At 39.6% G+C, this 27,098-nt stretch overlaps 1 protein-coding gene across 1 annotated transcript in view; it reads left to right on the forward strand.

Annotated features, from left to right (window-relative positions):
- The first annotated feature begins 517 nt into the window (after positions 1 to 517).
- Positions 518 to 27,098, forward strand: part of lats2 (large tumor suppressor kinase 2) — a 59,078-nt gene continuing 32,497 nt past the window's right edge. The window contains exons 1-2 of the mRNA XM_041806287.1: positions 518 to 701; positions 21,594 to 22,284. Of these exons, the coding sequence (XP_041662221.1) occupies positions 21,919 to 22,284 (366 nt within the window). The 5' untranslated portion in view covers positions 518 to 701; positions 21,594 to 21,918. The remainder of the gene's footprint in view (positions 702 to 21,593; positions 22,285 to 27,098) is intronic.

A 27,098-nucleotide genomic window follows, 5' to 3' on the forward strand; every position in this document is an offset into this window, starting at 1 on the left:
CTAAAAAAAGAATTCACTGTAATTTGCCCTCTCAATGGACAAAATGTGTCTAATTGTCATCTTTGGTGCTCCCTTAGTAGACAAAATTCGACAAAGTGCCCTCTTTGATGCCCTTTTAATGGACAAAATTTAGACAAATGACATGTTTAACGGTGGAAAAAGTGTGAAAAAAATCTGTGATACATAGTTCATTTGCAGCCATTTCCTCAAGATTTTGCAAAATAATCAAATTGTTACACGAACACAGTGTCCTTATCGTGACACAGCGTGGCAAATATGAAATGATCTCGATTAAAAGACGGTAAAACTTTTTTATGCGGTTCAGTAATAAGCTTACAGGCAGTTTATCATACAGAGATATGATATGTGGACTACAACTATTAATTTGAAGCTGCTACTAGCTAAAACACATCCAAAGCCACTGATTGAATCGTGTTTTAATAGACGATCTTCGTCCCATTGCTGACGTGCGTCGGTCCGTCACGTGACCTGTGGAATGTTAACAATGCAGCGAGTGTCCAACTTTGTGCTGCATTTCTGATCCTGCTGCAGTCTGGGGAGAAAATGGAGGCTCATTTCATCATATTTACCCCGCTACATCGATTTTACCGAGCTCTTCTACCGACGGACGGACTCTAAACGTCGCTATCTGACGGGATTTACCCTCCAATCTGAGTTATTGTCGCTACTTGTATCACATGGTAAGTTGAGAGTTACTTTTTTGGGAAGGGGAGTGGTGGTGTAACTGATTTAAACGGCTTGTTTCTGAGGGGAAAAGTTCCGTTACAGGTTTGTTGAAGTTAAGGATACAGGAAAAACGTACTTTTTGTTATCCCATTCTGACTTTAAGACTCTTTAGGGTTAACAAACTCCTCCAAATTCTTTCTGCAGGGGAATGTAGTGGTGTTGCTCCTCTCAGCCCCCAGTCTGTGTTACAGTGGGGAAGGCCACAGGACGTTAAAACAGGGGTTTCCGTTCACTTTAATGTCCAGGGGCCCCAGGCAAAGACTGTAAACTACACAGACACCATTTTGTAACGGTTTTAAAGCTATGGCACCAATAAACAGAAACGTTTATAACAAAAGTTGTGGCAGTTATGCGGAAATTTCTGAGTTTTCGAAGCAGATTTGGATGTTTTGGGCAACCAAGGGGCCAATGACTTAATTGAGGGGACCTCTATGGAAAGAAAGGGACCCTATAATTGTGTCATGTTTCATTTTAAACACCTTGTTCTAAGGTTTTCAACATTTGTCATACTTTTTAATGCAGCATACAACAAAATGACATAACCTCCATTATATAAAATAGTCGTTAGAGGACAGAATTGTATATTTAAACTACAAGACAGTTGCAGAAAAGAGATATAGATCCATTTGAGTTTCAGTCAATCACCTGCACACTGTTTAAATTGCACAGATTCCTTGAAATAGGAATACATCCATCATTAATCACAGGTAAACTCCTGTAAAAATTCCGTAAAAGCATTTCTAAGCCATTGTTTCAGAGTGTGAAGTACCCCTCTGTCTTGTTAATAGAAATCAACCCAAATTTTGCCTTAAATGTTTAGTTTTCTATCCTTGATTTGCATGTTGGAGAGCAGCACATCTAACAAAATTGCAAGCAATCAACTGCATGTTGTTAAAATTGCACAGATACCTGGGCAACTTTTGCCAGAACAGTACAGCATTGTTTTATTGTTTGATAGTATTAAAAAGTACCAACATTTCTACACACAACTCATCATTTCATTGGCCAGATGTGCTGAGGAGTAATAAATAAATCCATCATAAATTGCAGGCACGCCCTACGCATTGTCAGAATTGCAATAAGAAAACTCTTTATCTTTAAGTCTAAAATCTATAAATTAATTAAAATTTGCTTTAAGCATTTATTTTTTTCCTTGGTATGCATTTTTAAGAGGAGTACATTCAACAAAAAGTGCAAACAATCACCAGCACATTGTTTGAATTGCACAGATTCCTCGTCAACTCATGCCAAACCGTACAATGTTATTTTAATGTTCATTCGAATAGAAAAAGTACCCAAATTTGTACAAAAACCACATTACATCATAGACCAGGTTCATTGAAAAATCCATCATAAATTTTAGGCAAACTCCTACGCACTGTCAAAAATGCATTACAACATTTCTTACCAATGTTTTGCACAGCTTGGACAATATGCAGGAATTTGCTTGCAACCTTTTACACATTAAAACTAGATATGCATAGTCCAGATGTATTGAAAAAGGAACACAATCATCATAAATTGCAGACTAACTCCTAAAGACAGTCAAAATTGCATCAAAACATATCTTTGCCAATGTCTATGCTCAACTTAAACAATATGTATGAGTTTGACTGCAATTTTTTCAGTCTTAAATCTTAAAATGAACAAAAATATTGTCTTAGACATACATTTTTCTTGCCTTGGTATGCATGAATGTTGAATGCATGAAGTGCAACCAAACAAAATGGCAAGCAAACAGCTGTATGCCTCTTAATTAATGAAATACTTGTGTAACGTTTAAACATTTCCCAACATATTGGTTCAAATTTCTGGTAGATAAAACTAAGGAAATCCCCCAATTTGGGAACAAAATAGCAACACTTCTAGACACATTAAGATTGAAAAGTTGCATTGATGCCTCCCACATAGAGCAAAAAGAGAAGGAGACACTGGGTAAATTGCATACAAAACAGTGGCAATTTTCTGGTTCTAGCTGCTAAGACATTGTGAGGTTGATTGCTTGAAATATATGATAACTGAAATCATAAATGACCCAGAATGGAGATGCATGTACCTCTGTTTTAGTTGTTTTGCTGTCCAAACAGGTAAAGACACATTTTTATTTTACTAGTATCATATTAAAGTTTTAAGTCCTGTCACTGTGACGGCTTTATATTCCTTCAATTCAACTTTTGTAACAATTAACATGCAAAACTCATTTGAAACCTGTTGCATGTGGCTATAAAGAGGTAAAATGTATCCAAACTGAACACAATACTTGAGTATTTCTTTTATTTCTCACTTATGGTAGAACCAAATTAAACTGCCATGACCTGGTTTGATAATACGATAGGGAAAGAATCCACATGGTTCACTTTAAATGTCCTCTTCTCACTCCCAAGCCTAAAGGCCTGCATAGTTTGGCACTGAGGCAGCCATGTGTTTCATTCAGGTGTGTTACTACTACTACTACTACTAGGCACACACCCTCTCTCTTTGTTTGACTAACATGTAATACAGTTATTCATCAGCAGTTGTGGCTAGTTCTCAGATCAGAGGTTTGAGTTATAAGTCAGGTTGTGATGATACCAGAATTTTTAACTTTGATATGATAATAGTTAAATTCAAAGGATGTTAATACATTTTTCATACTACAGCAACAAAACTAGGCTCCTAGGCTCCCTGTTTATTGTTCTTAATACTCAATTACACAGTTGTTCTGTGCCATTTATAGTGGGCTGAAGTCTGCATTCAGTTTTACGGGCTTCATTCCTTTCCTATTCACCTTTCTCATTAATACCTGTTGTTTTTTTTTAATTTTGTGAACTATAGCTCATAGCTAACCTTTTGATACTAAAGCTCATTAAAGTGACAAAGATTGTATCATTTTAACACATGTACTCAAAAAGGTCTAAAAAATGTTTACAGCCTTATATATGAGCCCATCTAGGAGCTGTGTAAATATGCACCACTTCCAGTTTAGCCCTCTAAATGCTCAGTTAAGCAAACCAGCGACTAATTTAGCAACTTTACGCTTCTGATTGTGTGTTTCCTCAGGCGAGTGGTCACATTTTAGAAACAGTCAGGCCTTTATAAACAGCCGATGATGGTGCAACAGTGTGGTCAGGTATCAGGCAGCACAGCTGGATTCAATCCTCCCTGGCTGTGCAGAGGCATCTGTCAGAGAGGGATGACTGCATAAGACTGCTATAGGACAGCAGACAGATGCTGGCAGATGTGGCTGTGGGTGTTAAAGCTTTGTTTTGTTTTACAGTAAACCATCAGGTTGGAGTTTTTCCCTCTGAATGCAAAACAAAAAATCAGGTGACAAAATAGCAAAGATATTGGGGATGAGACAGCCATTTTGGCTGCTGGATGTAAACTCGGGCTCTGAGGTTTAAGCTGCTGAGCCAAGAGAAGGCCTGGGTTTGATTTGATGAGCATGTGTGTCGGTTTCTGGAGATCATTGAGCACCAAACTGTAGAACAATGCGGGTATAGTTTCTGTGACGTCACCTGTGGATTTCACAAGACATGTTTTGAATTCTAAATCAAGCTGGATATTATCCTTAACTGTGAATCCAGACACTAGAGTTGTCATGATACCAGAATGTAAAACTTCAGTAAGACACTAATTAAAATCTAACAATATCCATATGTTTTTCAATACAACAGCAACAAAAATAGAAGTCTAGGCATCCAGTACTGGGTTATGTCCAGTTTTTATCAATCTAAGCCAACTCTTCCATACGCCTGGCTTGTCTTCCTGTGTCATCTACACTGTAGCTACACTATAGTTGTCTATGTCGTCATGAGCATGATGCACACTGTCTGATCAGTCCTTGTTAATCACACTGCATAGGCAAGATCAAGTGGTCCTGTTAATAATTGTCATGGTGGTGCCTTTTACACTAGGGGCCTGGTCCTGGACCTGAGTACACTTGAGCCCAAAGCCTGGTTTGTATTGGTCAGTGTGAATGCAAACGAACCACGCCCTGGCACCGGGCCCAGGCCCACTTGGGGAGGTGGTCTCAGGCACAATTCAAGTGGACTCTGGCGTGGTTCAGATGAGATGTGAATGCACCTCGGCCCAGATACAAGACATAGACTTGAATCAGCTATTTCATCTTATAATCTAAACTTATTTTCTCTGGGGCAGCAGTTTGTTTACATTTTTCTCAGTAAAAGGTGGAAATCATCTGAATGGAGTCAACAAATGGTCTCATATGTTCCATTTAATCCTCTAAGCTGCAGGTAGATATGAAAAGCAGTGTTGCTGGCATCTTAAAAAGTGGTTTATAAACATCCATGTTGGCAGGATGGTCTCTTTTGCTGGCTTAAAACATAAACAATATTTGCTAGGGTCTTGACCCGAGGAGTTGCCATGGTAGCATCTTCTAATTTCTCCTCCTTAGTGGGCAAACCAGCTACGCACATACCGCCACCCGCTGTATCAGACTGAGTACAGACGCAAGTGGGCCCCAGCCTGATCGATGTGTGAAAGCACTCTTAAACAAAACCAGTTATGTACGGATATTTTGAAGGCTATATGATTGATGATAGTTTTTTTGTAATTTAATTTAGACTACCAATGGGGGAATACTACAAGAATGTAAAACTGACTATGTGAGGTGTCTGGCTATGAAATGTATGAAGCTGTAAGATTTGTCCATGTCGTCACTGTTCAACAAGCAACCATCTTGTTTGCAAGGTCAACAGGATAAAGATGCGACAGTGACTTGCAAAAGGGGTCAATTATCTTGTATCGTATTGGAAGTGGACTTACTCCTATCAATAAATCGATTCTCTTGTTGTGCATGTACGCTGGAGCAAGGATGGTAGGTCATAATAAATGGCCTAATATAGCCATAACCTTATTTCTTCTTTACTATACATGTAAACGTACTGACTACTCACCTCCTCTGCTTGCTCTCTTTGTTAGAGACATCAACGGGATTGACCTGATTAACATCAGAATGTGCTGATCTATGAATATGGATCCCCCTCAACTGCTTTCCTGTTTGCATGCAGCAGTCTTGGGTGACATGTCACGAAAGATCTGTTTTCTTATTTACAAAGCACCAAAAAAGATTGAAGAATCCAGAAACTTTCACTATCATACTTTGAAATTACTCAGTTCCTCTGTCGAATCATTTTAACTGGGAGAAAAAGGTCAATACATACATGTAAGAATTTCAAACATACTAATGCGTGTCACTTAAATGATAACAAACCTGCATAAGCCTTCCTTTTTCCCACACAGGCTAATCTGTCCCCCTTATCAAACACTGAAACATGCAAACTCCACTGTTCTGTTTGTACATGTAAGATAGGCATTGGAAGATATGAAAGCTGAGCTGGTCTTTGCCACACAGTTTCTCCATCATCCTATCCAACAAGGCTGCTGAAGGCCACACAAGCTGCTGAGCTGCCCTTGAGGAAGTCGTAGTTTCCATAATATCCCAAATGCAGGGAAAACATTACCATCCAAATTCTCTCTAAAAACTTCTTCGATATTATCAAGGCAGAAGTTTGGACTATGAAGGGCTCATTCTACTAAATATTCTGCTGAATTTAGGTTCTGATTAAGATCTCAGGAAATATTCTATTCCCATTTTTCCAGAAACTACTTGCAAGAGGTGGAAACATTGGGTCATTTTGGAGAAAAGCAAACTTCAGTGTATTTTGGAAAATATGAGAAAGCTTGAGTTTAACTAAGGAAGAGGTAAAAAAAAAGCCCTTCGAACATCACTGTTTCACAGGCCAGATATTTTCTGTACACGTGAGGAAATGTGGATTTGATTCTCCGAGCTTTTGCAGGGAATTTAACACACGGAATGGTTTCTGTTTTGAAACGTGCTTATCTAGATCCTTTCCATTCTGTGCAGTTGTTTGAAGAAGGCTAATGTGAGCTTTGTTAGATGTTTAGTTCAGAGTTAGTAGTACAGACCTAAAACTTTAAACTTAAAATACACAATTTAAAGTTTAACGATGAACAAGTTAACTATTTCAGTCCTTAAAACAGACTTTAAAGATTAAGGAATGATGATCAATAAAGAAAAAGACTTGAGCTGACACAGGTCAGTTGGTCCAGCCTAAAACTCCACTAACGTATTTGTTTGTATGATCAATTACAGCTAATATAGGCTGATTTTATAGCCAAAATATTGTTTGCAAATGTCAGCAGAAATTAAAAATTAATTAACTTTTTGAAGATTTATTTTTGGCTTTTTATGCCTTTCTTGACAGGGGAGGACAATGGATAGAGTTGGAAACAAGAACGGGCGAGGGGGGGTGAGGGGGCTGACAGGTTGAACCCAAACCTGGCTGCCTACATGCATGAGTGCGACCTAACCACTAGGCCATCCAGCCCAGATATTTCACTTTTTAAGCTTATATCTGCCGATATCGTACCATACCAATAATACTGTGCCTCTTCAGCTGCCAGTGATGTGATTAGCACAGACACCACTGTAGAGCTTGGCAATGTTTTTTTTACTCACAAACAGAGAACAATCACATTGAAAGCTTTAGTTGGTAGAAAAGATTTTTTTGCTCTTCTCCTGACCGGCTTCAGTTTGAGATTGTTTCAACAACTGGCTCCAGTAATAGTTGGCAACAGCAGCAGCTGTTATGAAAAGTTCACTCCAGAGCTGCACATGCCCACTTTGTAGTTTGCTGCATCACTCTGATTGGCCTGTAGAATGAGACAGGCAGAAAGTTTGTCCAATCACCCTCTGAGATTTTTTTTTTCAAAGGTTGTACCGTTCCTTAACACTCAATAAGTGGTTGTCCAGATGGATGAGAGACATATCCCATGCAAAGGATAAGAGAAAGAGTCTGTCTATTGTGTCAGGTTAGGGAAGCGTGATTAAAATTGAATCACAGAGGGCAGACAAAGCAGCAAATGCAGATAGACTTTATTTCATTGTTATTTCATAGGTATTTTGCTTTAAAGTGTAAGTGAACCCCCGGCTCAGAGCTAACTCCACCCACCTCCATAATTTAAAAAATGCACAGAAAGTGAACAGTTTGTTATAGTTCAGTCAGACACCTCAGTGTGCAGTTGAAAAAAAATGTTGTGTTCACTACCTCTTTAACAAGCTTGGAAACATTGCCATAGAAGTGCAAGGATGAGCAGGATTTAGTTGGATATATTGTAGCTGCTGAAGCGGTGCTCTGAGAGCTGCTCTGCTCTGTCATATCCTTCATTTTATTTTTTCTTTCAATTCTTTTTTTTTTTTTTTTTTATTTAAAAACCGAACAATTAATTGGTGGGTGTCATTTTAGTTGTTGACTGTTTTACACAATAAAAAAATACAATAACATACATTTATCACAGCAGTATTGTCAGCAATACAAACTTCATGATGGAATGTCTTTGTAAATTTTGGTAAAATGTGTGTTGAATGCTGTTTGGAACTGCAGTGGATTCTGGGATGTGTAGTTTCTTCACGCTGAGAAAAATTATGTACCCAGTCTTGTGGCATTACCTCTTTTTTTCCCTTCTTCCAATCCGTTTTTGTGCCAAATTAAATTGTATTCATTTGTTTATTTACTATATAATATTTTTTGGGGGGACTTTTTGCCTTTATCCAGATAGGACAGCTGAAGACAGAGACTGGAAGTATGGGGAGAGAGTGGAAGAGGACATGCACCAAACAGCGCCAAGACAGGGAATCAATCCCGCTGTGTCGAGGGCTATAGCCTCTGTAAATGGGCAGGTGCCTGTTCTACCAAATGAACTAAACTGGCACCCAAATCCAATTTTTGATAGTCACAAATACTCAAGTTGCTGGTCAGCTTGGTTCCAGGTAAAAATGCTGATTCAAGAATTTTCTGGAATGCCAGTGGAGGATTTGAATGGGAACACCAGAGCCACAGAAACTGTTGAGCTCTATTGTTATGCCCAGGTTATTGTCAGAAAATTTGAATTATCTTGAGAATGTTGGCAAAACCATGTTGTGAACCCCATATGGTGACACATACCCTGACTGGAGTGTAGCATTATATCCCTTAATAAAACTTCTTCATCTGTTAATGATGAGCTACATTTACTTTTTTCCCCATCCAAGTTAACTGATTTTTTTTAAAAGGACTTTGATTATTGACACAATCTTCATTTCTTTTCTAGATATTTTCTTTTCTATCCAAGGTTAAAAACTCAAACATTAAGATCATTTTTCCTGAGTGCACATATTTCAAATATTTTGGCAAAGTTAAACCCATCAGCCCATTATCTCTCCTGTGTGAAGTCCCTTTATGAGTCAAAGGTTGGCTCTAGAGCCAGATCAAACAGGAGATAATCTGAGGTATGTATTGATAAAGGTTAGGGTTAAGTATGCCGTGCATGTGGAGCTCTTTGGTTCCAATGAAATTTTCAGCAGCAGAGCAGTGTTCACACGCAATCATTCAAAGATTTGACCCTCTCCATTATCCTGCCCTGAGCCTGTTTCCAGACAGCCATCAGATCTTCCATGATTCTTCTTTTTTGGTTTATTTTGGTCAGCGTACACCGTCCCATGATTCAGCGCTGGTATGAGCTTACTTGTAGTTACTTGTGGAATGGAATGCTCATCGGTCGGACACGGCGCCTAAAGCATCGCAGGAATGGAGGCAAGAGATCCCAGGGATGGAACAACAGTTATGTAGCCTAGCAGCCATGGCTTTGCCCACCCCAGCAGCCTCCAACATTTAAAAAATAGGTTTAACCTATTAAAAGTCTCATGTGTCCAAACAGAGGGGCTGTGTCCTTCTTAGAAATGGCCCAGAGGGGTGAGATCTGCCAGGAAGGAGGCGGGTGGGGAAGTCGTTCAAGGCCTTTTTATGTTTGGATATTCTGGTGAGACTGACTCAGTCCCAGTACTGTTCTGCATTTATACTGGGAATTACCCTGGATGATATTGTCCAAACCAGTGGGTCCCAAATGGTGTGGCTTGAGGCAAGTGAATGTGTGCTGGGAGAAATTACACAACCAAACATTACAACTACAACCAAGGCCACCTTTAAGGGGAGAGCTGTCTTGGGTCCAGCTAAATGGGGGGTCCATTGAGGTCAGCAAAATCATGGTCCATTATAAAGCTAAGCTGTGATAACCATATTTTATATTTAATTTAGATAATAATCTCATTTATCAAAGCATCAAAACATGAATTTTGTTTCTTTATGCTGCAGTATAACATGGGCTTTTTTTCAAAATGTAAACCTCTTTTTACAATAGAACTCCATTTTTATTGTCAATGTTAAAAATGTGGATGGATTTTAACTTTAGCTAACCCAATAATAGTGTGACACACTCACCTCTACAATGAGGAAACTGTTAGCCAGGATGCTAGCACCAATGCTACTGATCCAACACGCGCTGACATCGTTAATAAATCACAGCTGAGAAGGGCCCATTTTCTGGGATTTTTAGGAGCCCAGCCAATTTTGTTGGCAGGCCTGACTAAAACAATTTATCAACTAAAGACATTATTTTAAAGGGTTTGTTTTTTATTTTGTATGGATATGAACATAGTGTGCCTTGAGATTTTGGCTTGATCACAGGTGTGCCTTGGGAAAAAAGTGAAAAGTACTGGCCTGCATCATTACCACCATATATATATATATATATAGTCTCTGCACAGCTTTGAAGTATGCTTGGGGTCATTGTCTCGTTGGTATATGAACCCACGACCAATCAGATTCAGTCCAGATAAGATGTTGTGGTAAACGTTTTTGTTCATGATACCGTCCATTTTCACTAATTTTCCCATGCCTTATCCACAAATGGAACCCCATACCATAATGGAAACTCCACCGTGTTTCACTGTGGGTGCAATGCATCTGGCATCAAAACATTCTCCAGCTTTTCTGCGGACATAAACACAACAATGCTGACGGAAGAGTTCAAACTTGGACTCATCCGTCCAGAGTACCTTCTTCAATCATCAACAGTCTAATGTTTGTGCTTCCTGGCAAATCTGAAGCGCTTCTGGATGTTTGCAGGCCTCAATAATGGCTTATTAGCAGCTATTCTTCCATTTAAGCCTTGTTCTGTCAGTCGTCTGCTTATGGTCATTCTGGAGACTTTCTCAGACTCTGATCTAGAAGCATGCATCTTTGCCTGAAGATCAGCAGTGGTCTTCCTTCTGTCTCTATTACTTCAGATCTTGAGGTGTCTGACATCTGCTTCAGTTAACTTTGGTTTCCTGCCTCTTCCTTGGCATATTTTGTAAGTACCAGTCTCGGCAATTGACTCCAAAGCATACTTGACCACACTGTGAGAACACTTTATGTCTTTCCCTATTTGTCTCAGAGACCATCCAGCATCATGAAGTGCTTTAATGTGAAATCTTTCATTTTCAGTGAGCTCTCCACGTTTTACCAACAGGAATGAGGAATTTCAAACTGAATTCACCTTTTTATACCCAAATTTGAGCCGGCTCGGCTCACTGGGCTTCTCTGAGAAGTAAGAAATAAATCAAGCATAACACTCAACCACTAAAACTTATTTTTCTGTTCAGGAATGAAGTAAATAACTATGATTTGACATATTAATCAAGATATAATAATGTGTTTTACTATTTTTTCAGTTTTTTTGTTAATCAGTAAATTTGAAAATTCATGGATAACAATAATAATTATATTTTAGCATTAAAAATATCACTTTGGGTAAAGAGCTTCTACATATTGGTGTATTAACCATTGCAGAAACATAAAAAATGATTTTGGTAATTACCAATGCTGTTAATTTAGGGCAGCTGTGGCATATACCTTACTTTGGGTGGTCTAATAAATTTGTTAAGCACTGTACCTGTTACTTATTTAATTTAGGTGTTTCAATCAGACCTGTTGCCACTGGTGTATAAAATCAAGCACCTAGCCATGCAGTCTCCATTTACAAACGTCTGATACTAAATGGGTCATTCTAAAGAGCTCAGTGACTTCAAGCGTGGTACTGTGATAGATGCCACCTTTGCAAAAAGACGATTTGTGAAATTTCATCCGTGCTGGATATTCCACAGTCAACTGTAAGTGATGTTATTATTATGTTATTATTTAGGAACAACAGGAACTGAGCCACAAAGAGGAAGACCATGTAAAATCAAATGAAGAGCTTTGAACTTCCACCGGCATTATTGTAAGCATAAAAACTGTGTGACGGGAGTTTCATGAATGGGGCTTCAAAGCCAAGCAGCTGTATGCAAGACTCACATCAGCAAGTCCAATGCAGAACATCAGATGGAGTGGTGGAAAGCACAACGACATGACACTGTGGAGCAGTTGTACTGTGTTCTGTGGACTGACAAATCTCTTCTGTTTGTGCCATCTGCAAATTCTGATTGAGGAGGGATAATGGTAGGGGTCTGTTTTCCAAGGTTTGAGTTAGGTCCCCTATCCCCAGTGAAGCCCAATCTTACTATTTCACCATGACTGTGCCCCAGTGCACAAAGCAAGGACTATAAAGACATGGTTTGATGAGTTTGGTGTGGAGGAGCTCGACCTGCACAATGTCCTGGCCTCAACACCATCGAGCATTTGATCTTATTAATGCTCTTCAGAATGAAATTCCAAAATCTTGTGGAAGCCTTCCAAGAAGAGTGGAGGTTGTTATAGCTGCAAAATGCTTGCATTTGAATACATTGTCATTACAGTCCTTACTTGAAGTTTGAAAGAGGTCGAGGAGGACAGACAGTAGTCCAGTGAAATGGCCTATCTGAGCTATATCCATTGCTTGCTTTGACTGTTCATGTAAACATACTGACTGGCTGCTGTTTAGAGCAGACACAATTAAGAAGAAAGTTGGGGAATCGACACATGGCCCCTCTCTCACATCAACCATCAAATCATCTGACTGGTTAGCAGTAGCTGACTGGACTGTGGTTGGCTTTTGTGACCTTCTGTACACTGCATGGTAAACATTACACAATCAGGCTGAAATCACCTCAACTTCCAAATTAGTGTTGAGACTCAAAAATCAGGTGACCTGAAATCCCTGTGTATACTGAACAGTGAAGCAAACTTTAAATAGCAGTTATCTGTTGTTTTTGTTGACTTTATGCAAGTTTAAAAGGCAGTTGAAAAGACAGATTAAAAAGCATTTAGTGTTTCCTCATGCCTCTGCTATGTAGTCTTGGTGCCAGTATAAAATCTGTGCTAACAGATTTGGAAACTCCTTTAACTTGTCAATTATTTTATCTGTTTGGATAATTGTGGTTGAAATAATTAGAGGTCCTGAGATTCTTTAACTTATCAAGATGTCACTCAAACTTTCTGAAATAAAACCAAATCAGTTAAAGGTTGGTTGCTTAACAAATGGTTGGAATAGCAGACAAGATTGTAAAACCACAGCCATGTTAGAACCTGCCACAGTGAGACCGTGTCTGGTGTTTTGTCAGTGTGGGAAACAAACCAGATCAGTATCTAGCGCTCAGACATCACCTGCCAGACAAGCAGAAATCCTCTCTGGCTGAGAAAGATAAATGGACTGACAATTAAACCTTATGTGAGTATATGGGGCTTTTGTCTAAATGTATTACCAGGACACACTTAAAATAAACGTCTGAACATTTAGGTGGGATAACGGCTAACCAGATTATGTTTAAATATCAATATAAATCTAATCAGTTTCTTCTCCTAAATCATGTTATGTTCCTTCCAGATTTAGTTCTCTCCATCTTTTTTAATGAACGGATGAAACTATAAGGAATGTAATAATACAACTTCTGCCCACTCATCAATCTGCTCTCAAAATCAGCACTTAAAAGTCAGCATTAGATTGTTAAAGCATGTCTATCAGAGAGGCCTGTACAATGTTTTACCGATACATCTGTGCATCACTAAAAATATACAAAAATGTGTCAGGAAGTTATTTATTTTCAAGTTTTCCCACTTGTGCTGCAGCTGTAGAGCAGTGTTGTCTAACATAGTAATTCTCAACTGGTCTAGCCTCAGGACACACCCTCAACTTTGAATTGAAGACTCGTTCAATAGTTTTCATTCATAAATTTCTCATAATGATGGAGATATGCTCTTGAAAGTGCACTTCCACATGCACGCTGGGAGCAGGGCCAGAGTGTATGCACATCCTTGGAACACAGAGCACATGCACATTCTGGGACTGACTGGAGGATAAACGCAGAAGTGCACTTTTAGATACATTTCCCCCTGATTATGAGAAATTTATGAATGAAAACATAACGTCGGCATCTGTTTGCCTTATCAGGTGCCATTTTCAATCTACAAGAGTCCTGAATTTAAAAACAAAAACTAACTGGGGAGAGGGGCAGTGCTAGTCTGTACTCTTCATATTGTGTTATTGTTTTAATTGAGAGCCCCTTGGTGGTGGAACTTGACATACTGTATGTTTATTGCTCAAGAAACAGCAGCATGTAAACATTTTAAGAATGTTAGAATAACCTTAAGGAACTGATTTTCTCCAGAGAGGCTGCTGGTTATTTTATGTTACTGTTTTCATCCTCTTCTCCCCCCAAAATGTATCACTGGGGGGTTTTATTTTCTCAGAACATCCTCCTACTTTTGTCAGAGGCTTTTCCAGTTGGAATGAACTCTTCAGTGAATTCTTCAGGGAAAATGTGAATCCTTTTAATGTTTAATTTGTAAACACTTGGGATGCTGAATATAAAACCACTATCAGTCTTTCGCTACATGACAAACATGTTTTCCTCTGACTGTTGCTGATGCAAATGCCATCCTTATCATCCTGGACCTCAGTGCTCCTTGACTTTTTGTCAGAGCTCCTCGTATCACATTGTGTCACCTTCGATTCGAGTATTTCACATTGGACCGTGAGGCCTCACGTGAGGCTCCTGACAGAAACGTGCATTGATTTCACACGTCATCCCATCTGCCCCGCAGGAGTAACACCATTGTGGCAGAATTCAGGGTATGTTACTCAAGATAAGACGTTGAAATGGTGTTAAATGTCTGATCACAGGGGAGCATCGCAGGCAGAGAGGCTGACACTGGGTGGGAGAGCTGCTGCTTTGTTTTGACCCCACGCTAGATCCCTGCGTTTTCACAGGGGTGTTTACCGATGACCACACAGCACAAGTATGCAGTGACACGGGCTGATTTTGTAACCACAGCTATGCACTGAAGGGGTGCACAAGGGAGGCAGGTGGTGTGTTATGACCCCTAGCATTCTTGAATGATACATTAGGTATGCACCAGTGCTACAAATGCACTACTAATCTCTGGAATCTGACTCCCAGACCTCCAGGTTATCCCAGTCTCAGATTAGTTCCATGGAATGTTTTCCACATTTTAATACAACTTCTTAAATCAAATTTCATATGCTTGAACTTTTTCTTTGCAACCATGTTTGAAGAAAGTTTGTATCTTCCATCTGAGAGAAAAACAAAATGCATGTAGCCAAGGGAACAGAAAAGTGAAAGTGAATGTCCTACATCCTTTTAAGATTTCAAAAGTATCCATTTCATATATATACTGAAGTATATAAGCAATCTGGTTTAGTTCAGTACAGTTTAGTATAGTAAACCCTAATCTTGCTTGCATTTCCACAGCCAACTTTACTATACTTTGGTGGGCAGGATTGCAAGCAACAAGCAGAATGCATAGTTTGTTACTGAGCTGGGAAAATATCATGGAACTTTTTGTGCATGACACATAAATAAAGGTAACCTTGCATAGCAGATGGATACGCCTGTTTCCTTGTTTCTTACTGGCAATCCATCTTGTAAAGCTCCCATCAGAACCATTTCGGCCCGGTTAGAAAGTGACAGGACCAATCAGCGAAGAGGGGCAGTACATTCAGGCACAACGGAGTCATGACAAACACAAGCAGCAACACGAGACTGATGCAATTATGGCAGAAGACACTAGCGTGGATGCTGCTAAAGTGCCAGTTTTATCAGAACTTGATGAAATTTCTTCATTAAAAGAAGAACAAAGAACAGCAATGAGTTGTTTTCTTTTCAAAAATGACACAAGTCGTGTACTGACATGTCTACAGTCGCCATGGTTCGCGTTATGCAGTTCCCTATGGAGTTTCGTCCTCAGTAGGGGTGCAGCTCGATAGCTGCTATGTTGTGTTTTGTAGCTCTGATTGGCCTGTAAAGATGTGACAGACAGAACGTTCATCCAGTCACGCTCCCAAGTTTTTTTAAAGGCTCTGCCCTTTCCCAAACGCTGTCTATGAGTGGTTTTCCAGATGGATGTGTGAAACACATCCATCTGGCTTGCCAGGTTAAAATAAAGTACAATCATTTAATCAATCTTCCTATGGATCCCACTCCAGCTATTAAGGTCTTCAGTTTTTCTAATTGCTCAGGAGCTTCATACACATGGTCAAGCACTACTTGGATGTTTCACAAACCTCTGCAGCCATTCTTTGTGAAACAAGCCAGAACGTTTCCTCATTCTGTTGGTGCCATCCAGTTTCCCCTGCACCTCCTCTTCGCCAGTGATCCCTTAGGAGGTCTGCACCTCCAAGGTCATCCATGGATGCAGACTTTGGAGGAACAATAGTGCTCTGTGCTGGCATTATTTGTAAAAATAACAGTATTGATGTCACTCTTTCCAAATCCATGGGACATTTAAACATGGTGCATTTTTTGTATAAGTCCATTACTACTGCCACTGCACAGGAACAGACTGCACTATCTCCACCCTAAAGGGTTGGAAAGGTATGCTTGGTACCCCAACAGAAAGGTGCCAGAAAAGTTTAGCTGTATGGATCAACTTATGACATCTGACAGAGCTGCACAGTCCAACATATATGTTGAACATGCCACAAGAACATTGGTCTGTGCTACAAGGTTCTTTCATCGATTAGAATTGAAATGCTTTAAGATTTTCCAGTCACCTTTGTGTATAGAATAAAGTGATTCCTGCTCAGGAAAAAAAAGTGGTAAGAAAGAATCAGGTGCTCTTTAAGGATGAGGGGGACAAAATTGAATTGTGAATAATTAAATGACCCTCCAGCTCATTGCAACCAAAGTCCATAGAAAAGACTGTCTGTCTAAAATGACAACTATAGGCACTTTGATGTAGAATAAAAACCCTTTTCACTTTAGACCGCCTGTCTTCAGTATGGGCGTTGGTTGCAAATAAGCTAGTTGGTCATTTATGTATTTCCAGTTCTCTTTGTTTTTAAGAGGAGACTTGTTGGATAATTCAGATGGTTGGGAAAAACATGAGTAATAAAAGAAACCCTGACCTAATAAAACTTAGTTAATGCTGACTCCAGCTTGGCTTGCAGCCTTCTCATCTGACAATCTGTGTCCACTAAATTACAGCTGAGAAACACTTTTACTTGGTTTCAGATTCAGACAACTTTATTTATCCCAAAGGGCAATTCTGTTTTTGCAGTCTACCCAGACCATACATACAACCACAAACAGCAAACAGAGACAATAATAAATAAAAGTCAGTACATGACAGAGATGCTCATTGACACATCGACCCTCATGTGACCCTTTTAGTAACGACACAGTCAGGGTCAGGCAGATTATAATGCACATTTAAGAATAGCAGCAGAGAAAAGAGAACATAAATAAAATACCCAAGGTGCATTATGGATTACATCATAAGTTTACATTCATAGAACGTACGAACGAGCCACCTGCATGAGCACATAGTTTTAACCACGATGTGGTTCAGCGCCAAACAAGGAAAAACACAAAAATACAAAGCTATCAGTCCATGAGACTACCATCAAGGTTTAACAGCCTGATGGCAGAAGGAATGAAAGACTTAGAATAACGTTTTTTTTTCTACTACAGGGCGCGATAAAGCGGCGGCCTGAGGGCATTAAAGTAAACTCAGAGCACAGGATGTGATCATGTTAGGAAATGATTCCTTTAGCTTTTCTGACCACCTGTGTCTCCCACAAAGAGCACAGATCTCTCTGCTGGACTCCGATTATTTTGGAGCAGATTTGAACAATATTGTACATACTGTTTTTGTCTTTAACAGACAGACCATCAAACCAACAAACGAAGGAAAATGTCAAAAGACTTTCAATAAAGGACTGATAGAAGATAGTCAGCATTTTGTCACAGACATTAAAGGACTTCAACTTCCTCAGTAAGTGGATTCTTTGTTGACCTCGCTTAACAATACTCTCAGTGTTCACATCGAACTTAAGCAGAGAATCGAACACAGTTCCTAAATACTTGTATGAGTCAACAATCTCAACATCCTTACCATGAATAGAGCTGGCTTTAGGTTTAACACAGTTTCTCCTAAAATCAACAATAAGCTCTTTAGTTTTTGACACATTGAGGTCAAGGAAATTTTCATCACACCAGTCGATAATTTTAATTTAATTTTTTAATTAATGGGTCTGTTTGTTTTGGAGAGGAGGAAACCTTCTTGGATTATTTGTCTGATAAAATGAAAGTATTTGAGTCATGAATACAGAAGAAATGCTAAAATGAAACTAAAGCTCAGGTCGTTTAAACTCCCTGGTCTGCAAATACCCATGTTTCCAAAGTACTTTGGGAATTTTTTTAAAGAGATGAAAGTTGTGTTTACTTCTCTTGTGAAGAGACATGGGGCAGAGGGTGTGAATATCACAAATAGCAATGCTGTTAATATTTGATATTCATTTTAGACAATGTTCAAGAATAAGCTTGCAATTTTTGGTCATTAAAATAAAGAAAAAACCTAACAGTGGGTGCTTAGGACTCAGAATTTTGGTGCAACAGCATTAAAATGGGTAACAGTATTGAAAGAAAGACAACAGGAGTACTTCTAGTACCTTTCATTGGTGCTAAAGAGAATACTTCAATAAAAGTATGTTTCTATTCCCATGAATTTAAGGCCTTTTACAGGCCTTGATCGACCTTGATCATTTGTACCAATGCAATTTGGTCTTTATAAGGTGTGGTGTGTGGAAGTCAATTCAAACACAACACTGTCACAGAGAAATTCTGTGCATTAAACCAAATCTGATACTTTATTACTCCAAAAATTAAAAGCAGGCACAGAAATGTTGAACAACCATGTTGGAGATTATGCAATAGCCTGGACATGGACCACACACATATTTTCTTGAACTACTTCAAGATAAAATCTTTCTGGGTATGGTATACATGGGTATGCATGGTATACATTCAGTTCTCTGCAAAGTGCTGGGCTATGTTATTCCTCGACCGTGTCTTGTTTTATCCTTGGGTCATTTGGAAGGATCTGTGCATGCAGGAGACCAATACTTGGTAAAAATCCTCCTTGCAGCGGCAAACAAAACGATTACTAAGAACTGGCTGAAAACTGATGCACCAATTCATGAACAGTGGTGGTCCATTATAGACGATATCCTGGTAATGGAGAAGATTACCTACAGACTGAAAGTGAAGGAAGATCTTTTTCCAAGAGATTGGGGAAAATGGTAAACATATAAAGCGGAAGAGGACTCAGACTAAAAACAGTAAAGTGTGCTTCATAGCACAAGAAAAATCTCCTTTTCTTTACAGGTTTGGGGTGTTTGTTATTTTTCTTTTGTCTTCAATGTTTGACTATTTCTTAGCTTTTTAATTTCCACTATACCTACCTAATAACACGTGGTTGGGAAATGTCATGATATTCAGTTGACAGATTATTAATGTTAAAATGAAAATTTAAAAAAAAATAGGGCTGCAAGCATCACTGAAAGGCCCTCGCACCCCGGCGCATGTCGGGGCGTGACGCAACCGCCAGTGTGTGGCAACAGTGGGATGTATGCAAACCCCTGCAGTGTGCTGCTGCACGGCAGGGAGACCAGGGCAATCCTCCTTTGAGTGTCATTACGTTTAAAAAAAATGAGCACGGTGCACTTTGTTCATGAGGGAGTACTGCCCCTCAACAGTAGGTTGCAGTATGTCAGAGGTGGATGTTGATATGTAAAGGTGATGAGGGAAGGAGTATTTATCATGTAAAATTGAAAAAAAAAATGGAATTGTTATATTTGAAGTGTAATTGCATGTTACAGTAGGGGACGCTACAGCTGAACCATGAAATTAACATTGGAATTTGTAGAGAGGCAAACCCTGATCATACATGTGAAATTTGAAAGCAATCGGGTGTTTGATATGAGAGTTACACCCACTTCCTGTGTCATGGCAAAGGATCAGAATGGCCGACATTGCCACTGGGGTGTCTGTTAATTAAACATGTCAATGTTGGGACAGATATTGAAGACTTCAGGTGAAAATCAGAGCATTATAGGTTAAAAGCAGTAAGAATAACACAGAAATGACCCACTTCCTGTCCAGTAGCGAAGGATCAAAATAGCTGACATGGCCACTGGGGTGTCTGTTAATGAAACATGTAAATGTAGGGACAGATATTGAGGAGCTGAAATTAAAATCAGAGCATGATAGGTTCAACACACTAAGAAAAATGCAGAAATGACCCATTTGCATAAATGGCGCCATGATGAGGCATTTTCATGTGGGCCTGTTCAGTGTGATCCTGATGTGTTGCCATAACATTTTGAAGACCATAGAATGATCTCCACCAAACTTACATCAGTTTTCAGTGTATGATTGTCCAAAAATTTGACGAACCATGTGCACAGCAAAAATCATAGGCCTAGGATGAACAGTGTATTTTTCGTAAATTATTTTCTGGCAACCCATTAAACAGACATAAAAAATTAATGGTGTAAATGTTCACCTGGCAAAAGGAGGCACTGTGACGAAGTGCTGATATTAATGTATGGATGTATTCAGGACCATTGTGTGATTATCCATGGGAAGTTTGGTGATGATTGACATAAGCACTAAAAAGTTACAAGGCCTTATTGTGTAATTTTTACTGTAAAAAACCCCACCAAAAATAGGGTAAAATCGGGCCCCTATTACGGTCCCGCCCCATGGCCAAAACTCATGCCTTTGATAACTTTTCATCTCCAGGTGCTCTAGTTTATGCAAAAAAATCCTGGAGTCCATCAGATGAAATCCCTCGTTGTAATTCGTTCAAATGCGAAATGTGTGCTTTTCCGGAAACGCCAAAATTTGATGAAAAATGGGTTGTGGTGTGGTTCCTGTACATTTTAGAGGATGTTCATAATGTAATTTTTTGTTCGTCTCATCATGATACATATGTGTACCAATTTTGGTGCATTTAGGTGTTACCCAGGGCCCTATCTCACTTTTGGCCCCGCCCAGTGGCGACTGCCTGATGGATTTGCGAAAGTCCACCAAAAGGTTGTTATTTCTCGCGGGGAACAATTTTGGGTGAAGTTTGGTGATTTTTTGAGTATGTTAAGGCCCCTGAATTAGCAATTTCCCAGTCAGGAAAAGAATAATAACAGCTACAGTTTCAATAGGGTCCTTGCCGACCCTAGGTCGGTGCTCGGGCCCTAATGACGGCTACAGTTTCAGTAGGGTCCTTGCTGACCAAGGTCGGTGCTCGGGCCCTAATTAGAAAAAATCCCGATATCATGACAACACAAGAGGGTAGGAAAAACTGTAGTTTTCCACTGTAAAATTTATTTATGTAGCTTTTTCTTATATTTTACAACAATATAATTCAGAAAAATGTCTTTTGAGATGAGTAGAAGTATATTTTTGACATGCTATTTTCTGAAGTACTTTTGTTGATGAAGGCCTTCTTTATAATAAAGAGCATCAATAACATCTTCCTTTCTTAAAAACTTGCTCCACATGTTGTTTAGGAGTTGTAAATACAGTAACTACTCTGATGCAATCCCCTGCTTGACTTCTGCTATGTCCTTTCAGTTGAACATTCCTGCTTCACTTGTACATATTTGGTGTTTTTAATTAAAATCATATCTGTCTTGTACTCAGGATGTAAGCTACCCTGTGCTTGCTTTTAATTTTAGAAAATAAGAAAAACATGCGCGCTCTGCATGACCGCAGTCTACACGCTCTGACTCCATCCCTTCCTCCACAGGCGGAGATTGGCAGCATCATGGTTTGGCTCCGTGGTGCCCTCGTGACCGGCTGCATTTCCTGGAATAAGCTGGAACCTGAGCCTTGAAAGCCACACCATGGAATGCGTGTAGTACCACACCTCACCTTCATCTGGCCCACCAGCATCAGCAGGAATCACAAACAAAGAGCAAGAGAGAGACACAAACAAATAGGGGACACGGAGGAGGAGGACTCTTTATCTATTTAGGTCAGCCAGCTTGAAAGAGATCATTTGGAGGGAGTGAGAGCTAGTCTGTGTCTGTGTTTCCTTTTTAGAGTAGGTGCCTGCCCTGGGCACTGAGGCCATGAGGCCTAAAACTTTCCCTGCCGCCCCCTATGTGGGCAACACACGCCAGAGGCTCCAGGAGATCAAGGAGGGTCTGAAGCAGCCAGCCAAGCTGGTGAGCCAGGCGCTGCACGGGGGCAGCTCCCGGAGCGAGGGAGGCAGAGGGGCCGACTGCAAGAGTGGGAAAGACACAGCCAGCCGGCAGCAGCAGCTCCGACCTCCACAGAAGTTTAACAACTACCAAAATGCCTTGCGGGAAATCAGAAAGTCCCTCATGCCCTTTGCCAACGAGTCTGGCCCCTCCTCAGGGTCAGGACACCCTGCAGGAGCCGGGGAGGTGAACCGGCAGATGCTGCAGGAGCTGGTGAACGCTGGCTGTGATCAGGTGAGTCACACAGAGAGCATGCATGTGAGTTTATGTGCTACGAATTGTTCAGTTTTTGTTGTCTTTTCCTGTTGACATACAGTTTAGTATGTCATGCTTTTAGCTTTCAGTCTAAATCTAATATTAGATTAATAGATTTTTAACTGGATTAGCTACAGTAACAAAATCCAATAAATACTTTCTCAGTCATATTTCCAGAACATTAACGTTTATGTTGTGAAATTTCTAAGAAGTAAATTCCCTGATATCAGAAAATTTCTTGGCATCATCCCTTGTAGCAAACATAAATGTACATTAAAGGTAATTTAACATGAAATTGGAGGATGCACCCAACTTTGAACTATCTTTGCTGCATCACATTTAACTTTTGGCTGAACAGAGCAGCAAACAGAAGTCATGATTTGGTTTGTACCTCAGCTCTATGCTCAGAGCTTTCTGTCTGTTCTCTGTGTTTACATTGCCCATATTCCTGCACGTTCTCTTAAAGCATACAGATATGCATGAAATATTGCAAAACTATCCAGATACCAGTATTATTTAAAAAGAGATGGATCTGTTTTGCATGAAGAGAAAATATTAATGAGCCTAAAAGTAAAAAAAATGCCCACAATGCATAGTTCTAGTTTTCCCACATATATGGGGCGCGACCACTAGGCCATCTGCACCCCATGATGTCTTTGAGGGAGAGTGCTTTAACATTAGGCTTAGAGCTGAGTACACTTGACCCTTAAGTCCTGTTTTGTTTGGTCAGGGTGAACACAAGCAAACTATACTGGACTATCACACCAGAGTCCACTTGTATAGGTGGCCTTGGGGAAGGTTCATGTGGGCTCAAGCACAGTACACAGGAGATTTTAATTGGATTTCTCATGTATTGGCTTGTACAGCGTTACGTGTCTTACTCATATGCACAGCTGATGGAGGACATGAGTGTGTATCAGGCTGAAGTTGTGAAAAGTTTCAAACAAAAGATGTAATAATATCCAAAATCCAAAATGTCATATGTTTATCGGTTTTATTTATCTAATAAAACAGTGTTTCCCAACCATTTTTCGCTGGCGCTCCCCCTACATGCACCTAAGAAAAGAGGAGCCCCCCAGGACCCAAGAGAGAAGAAAAAGTGAAAAAACTGCTGTCAAAAATCAACATAGATTTTAACTGTTTCACTGATAAAACCCTAAAAAGGCCTTTGCATGCTGTTCTTATCAAAAGACCTTTGTGTAAACATCTTAATAACTGCTTTATCATGGTTTTAACCAATATTTGCAAATCTAATTTTGGCAGCCTCAAAACAGACAAAGCCCCCACCCACCCACCAAGATCTTTGGCACCCCACCGGGGTCCTGGACCTCAGGTTGAAAACCAATGTAATAAAATTTTCTAAGTTGAACAAAAAATTTTGACTTATATAGCCTAAAAGAGATTCACATTTCACATTTACCTGCTTGCAACATCCAAAAAAACAGCTATCTGCAATCTGAAGAACTGAATCACATTCAGGCAGCTAAATTCAAGGTGCAATGGCTCAGTTCACAAAGCTACAATGTTCTAAAATGGTCTCATTGCATCGCAGATCTTTGGTCTGAACTGGGTTTAAGATGGATTGAAACACCTTGATAATATGGCTGGAGATCAGTTTACTCTTGCGTGTAAACACCTCTGTCAGACCAGGCAGTACTGGGCTTTTTTTTTTGCATGCTGCATAGTCTTCGTGCAGGGCTTTGACCTGGAAATGTAGCTGGAGTCACACTGTTGTCTGCCCTCATTTATCACTGTAAGCTAGGGGTATGGCGTTCATCCTAACTGTACCAAAATCAAACAGGAAGCAGTAACAGGCTGACTGTGGCATATTGAATTATACTCAAGTGGAGGTGGACATGTTCCATCAATTAATTCTCTCAGCATACATGTATGCTGGAATACAGACAGTAGTCCAGTTAAATGGCCTAATCAAGCTTTAACCATACTTCGGTTTTACTGTGCATGTTAATGGAGGATTTTTAAAGCACCCCCATAAGTACAAGCTAATAAAATGTAAGGCTCCTAACCTGCAGATCCAGTTACTTTAGGGCTGCACAATTCATCTTAATTTTATTAATTTGCTTTTACTACTGAATGAGTATTCATAATAAACAAATAGCAAAAGTTTGACTTTATTGCAATAAATAATATAGTATCTGATAAGAACATGCAATGCTTTTCACTCAGCATGCACACAGTTTACAAGTTGGATGAATTTCTTAGGAAAAAGGTAGATTTTAACAGCGTTTTGGTGCAGTTAGATATAACTAAATCCTAGTATCAGCTACCCACATGTTCATTTGTGCAGATTTAGTGACTATAAATTCTTAGGGCTTTTATTTGGATTGATTTGCAACATGTTAAAGACAACTGCATTGTGTTTGAGATTAAGAGCAGCAGAAAGAGATGAATACTGTGACTTACAGCTCGTTTCCACTTCATTTTTTATTTATTGAACTCGGGTTGTTAGGGAAAAATTGAACAGTGTTATTTCACAGAGATTATTTTCTCATGTCTTGCAGGCCTATTTTGTGCTGAGTTTTCATTTGCATACCTCTATTCTCAGTTTTTATAGTGCCATATGTTGTGTTGCAGTATGTTTTCACACCCCTACTGTGCAGAAATGTGAGACAATCATTAAAGCAAGACTCAGAGGACCTTTTATAGTTTTTTTAGACACAGTACATGGACATGATGGTTACCTTGGCAAGTGTTACTCTGTTTCTGTAAACTCCACTTCACTCAGATGTCTGAAGCCGCTCTGCCTCCTTCAGTCAGGAATTCTTAATGAAAGCAGTCAGGAGTGCCACAGGCTCTTAGATGCAATACAATACAAGTCCTTCCTGCCAAGTGTACTTCTCTGTGGTTACGTAACGCAGGCCTGAGCGCTGCTTGTGTTAAAATATCAGGTGGGTTTCCAGAGTGGGCTGTTTGGAGTTTACACCCACCTTTTTTGCGGCTCAAGGAATGCGAGGGCACCATTGAATGTCTTTGAGAGGAAAGAAGAGGGAGAGCGTGGGCCTCATTCACATGTTAACCTTCAGCCTGAGAAATCACAGAGTCACAGTGTCACATGGATGCTGTTAACCAGGGGTCGCTTCACTTTCCTCTGAGTTAACCTCAACATCAAACCACAGCATTAAATCTTCAGACTTCAGCAGACATTTCATAACCTCATTCCCATTTACAGCTTACTTCAGTTTTAAAGTAATTCTACGACAGCAGGAGGTCAAAATTTAAAGTATTTTTTGGTGCCATAGAACTACTGGATGTTAATTCAAACCACTAAAAATGCATGTGTTGTGTTGTGTTGTGCACACAGAAGGCAAAATTATGCTTTTAATAGCCCACGCTGCCATTTACAGTGGTGGGTAACTAATAGTAGTGTAATAGTTATATGTGACAGACAACAGCTCAGTTTGAGTCCCATCATCAGCCTGTTTCGCTTTGACAATTAAAGACCAACCAGGTAACTAGTAAAATGTCATCCGGCTTTGTCAGTGTAATTAACATGCAGTACAGTGAAAGATAAAGTGAGTGATGTTTCATCTTACGTAACATAACGTGTAGCTATTCCCCTGGCCCGACCTGTAATGTTGTTGCCCCACTAGACATTTCCAAGCCCAGTAGAGACGTGCTGCTCAGCTCTAGCCACTTATGTATCTTATTTTTTTATTTTGCTAACACTGTGAGAGATGCATGAATGATTTTCAAGTTGCTTGTGGTGCAATACAGGAAGGTCACTTTTAACAGCTTTTCTCCCTTTATTATTTTGATTGAGAGCCCAGTTTGCAGAATTTACATGCTATATTGTGTAAAGCTGTTCAGTTACCGAAATATTTTTGTCATCATGTGTTTTTTTTTTTACAGAACTTGAATTGAATTTTACCCTTACCCTGGCTAACTGTAATGGGGATTAATTGCCGTGAAAGGGTTGTTTTGACTGATTGTTAAAGATATTATGGATTATATTAAGATAGACATGGTTAGATACACAGCAGGATATTTAAACTCCTGTGACTTTTTGCCTGTAGTATGAATGCCACAGATGCATAAAGGGGGGAATCAGGGAGCTTTTAAAACATTAATTTAACACAAGTGAATGAGGAAAGTTTGGAGGCAAATAATCTTATGAAAAAACCCTCAATCCCAGCATGTCATCAAGTAATCCAGCTGGTCCAGTTTAGTTTCAGTACATCAGTGGTTAAAGGGCTGGAGGACGGGCCTGTGATGGAGCTCGGCATGTGAAGAATGCTCAACTCAAGCCCATGCACAGATCTATGAAGAAATCCTCCCACAGACTCTAGAGTTATGAGGCTGTCCCTGCAAGGAGAGGCTGCAGGCTGAGCCAGACTTTATCACATCAAATAATATGCAGGTTTTTGTGTCTTCTCTTACACCACTGCCTTTACATTGAGTCTTAGTTTTCTTTATTTTTTAAATATGTGATGCACTGGAGGGATCAGTACCTCAGTGGGCACCTTCATCAGTTTGTTTGTTTGTTTATTTAGAATTGGTTTTCACCAAGCATTGAAATCTAGATTTACTGCAAATGCCACCACAGGATTCTTTTAGATTGATATCATGTTCTCCTAGTGATTTTCCTGGAATAAAAAAGAATAGAGAACGTGCTGAGCTATTTAAAACCACTGTATGGATACTAGGAGGAAAAAGAAGTCAGTTTTCTTAATGTAGTAACAGTAAGTGCTAGTAAGAAGTGCTCTGAAACTGACATTGTGGGCTCTGCCAGTGCAAAATAACCCAGACTTTTGACACAGGGACCTTTTTTTAAT

The sequence above is a fragment of the Cheilinus undulatus genome, linkage group 15 (genome assembly GCF_018320785.1).
Source record: "Cheilinus undulatus linkage group 15, ASM1832078v1, whole genome shotgun sequence".
NCBI lineage: Eukaryota > Metazoa > Chordata > Actinopteri > Labriformes > Labridae > Cheilinus > Cheilinus undulatus.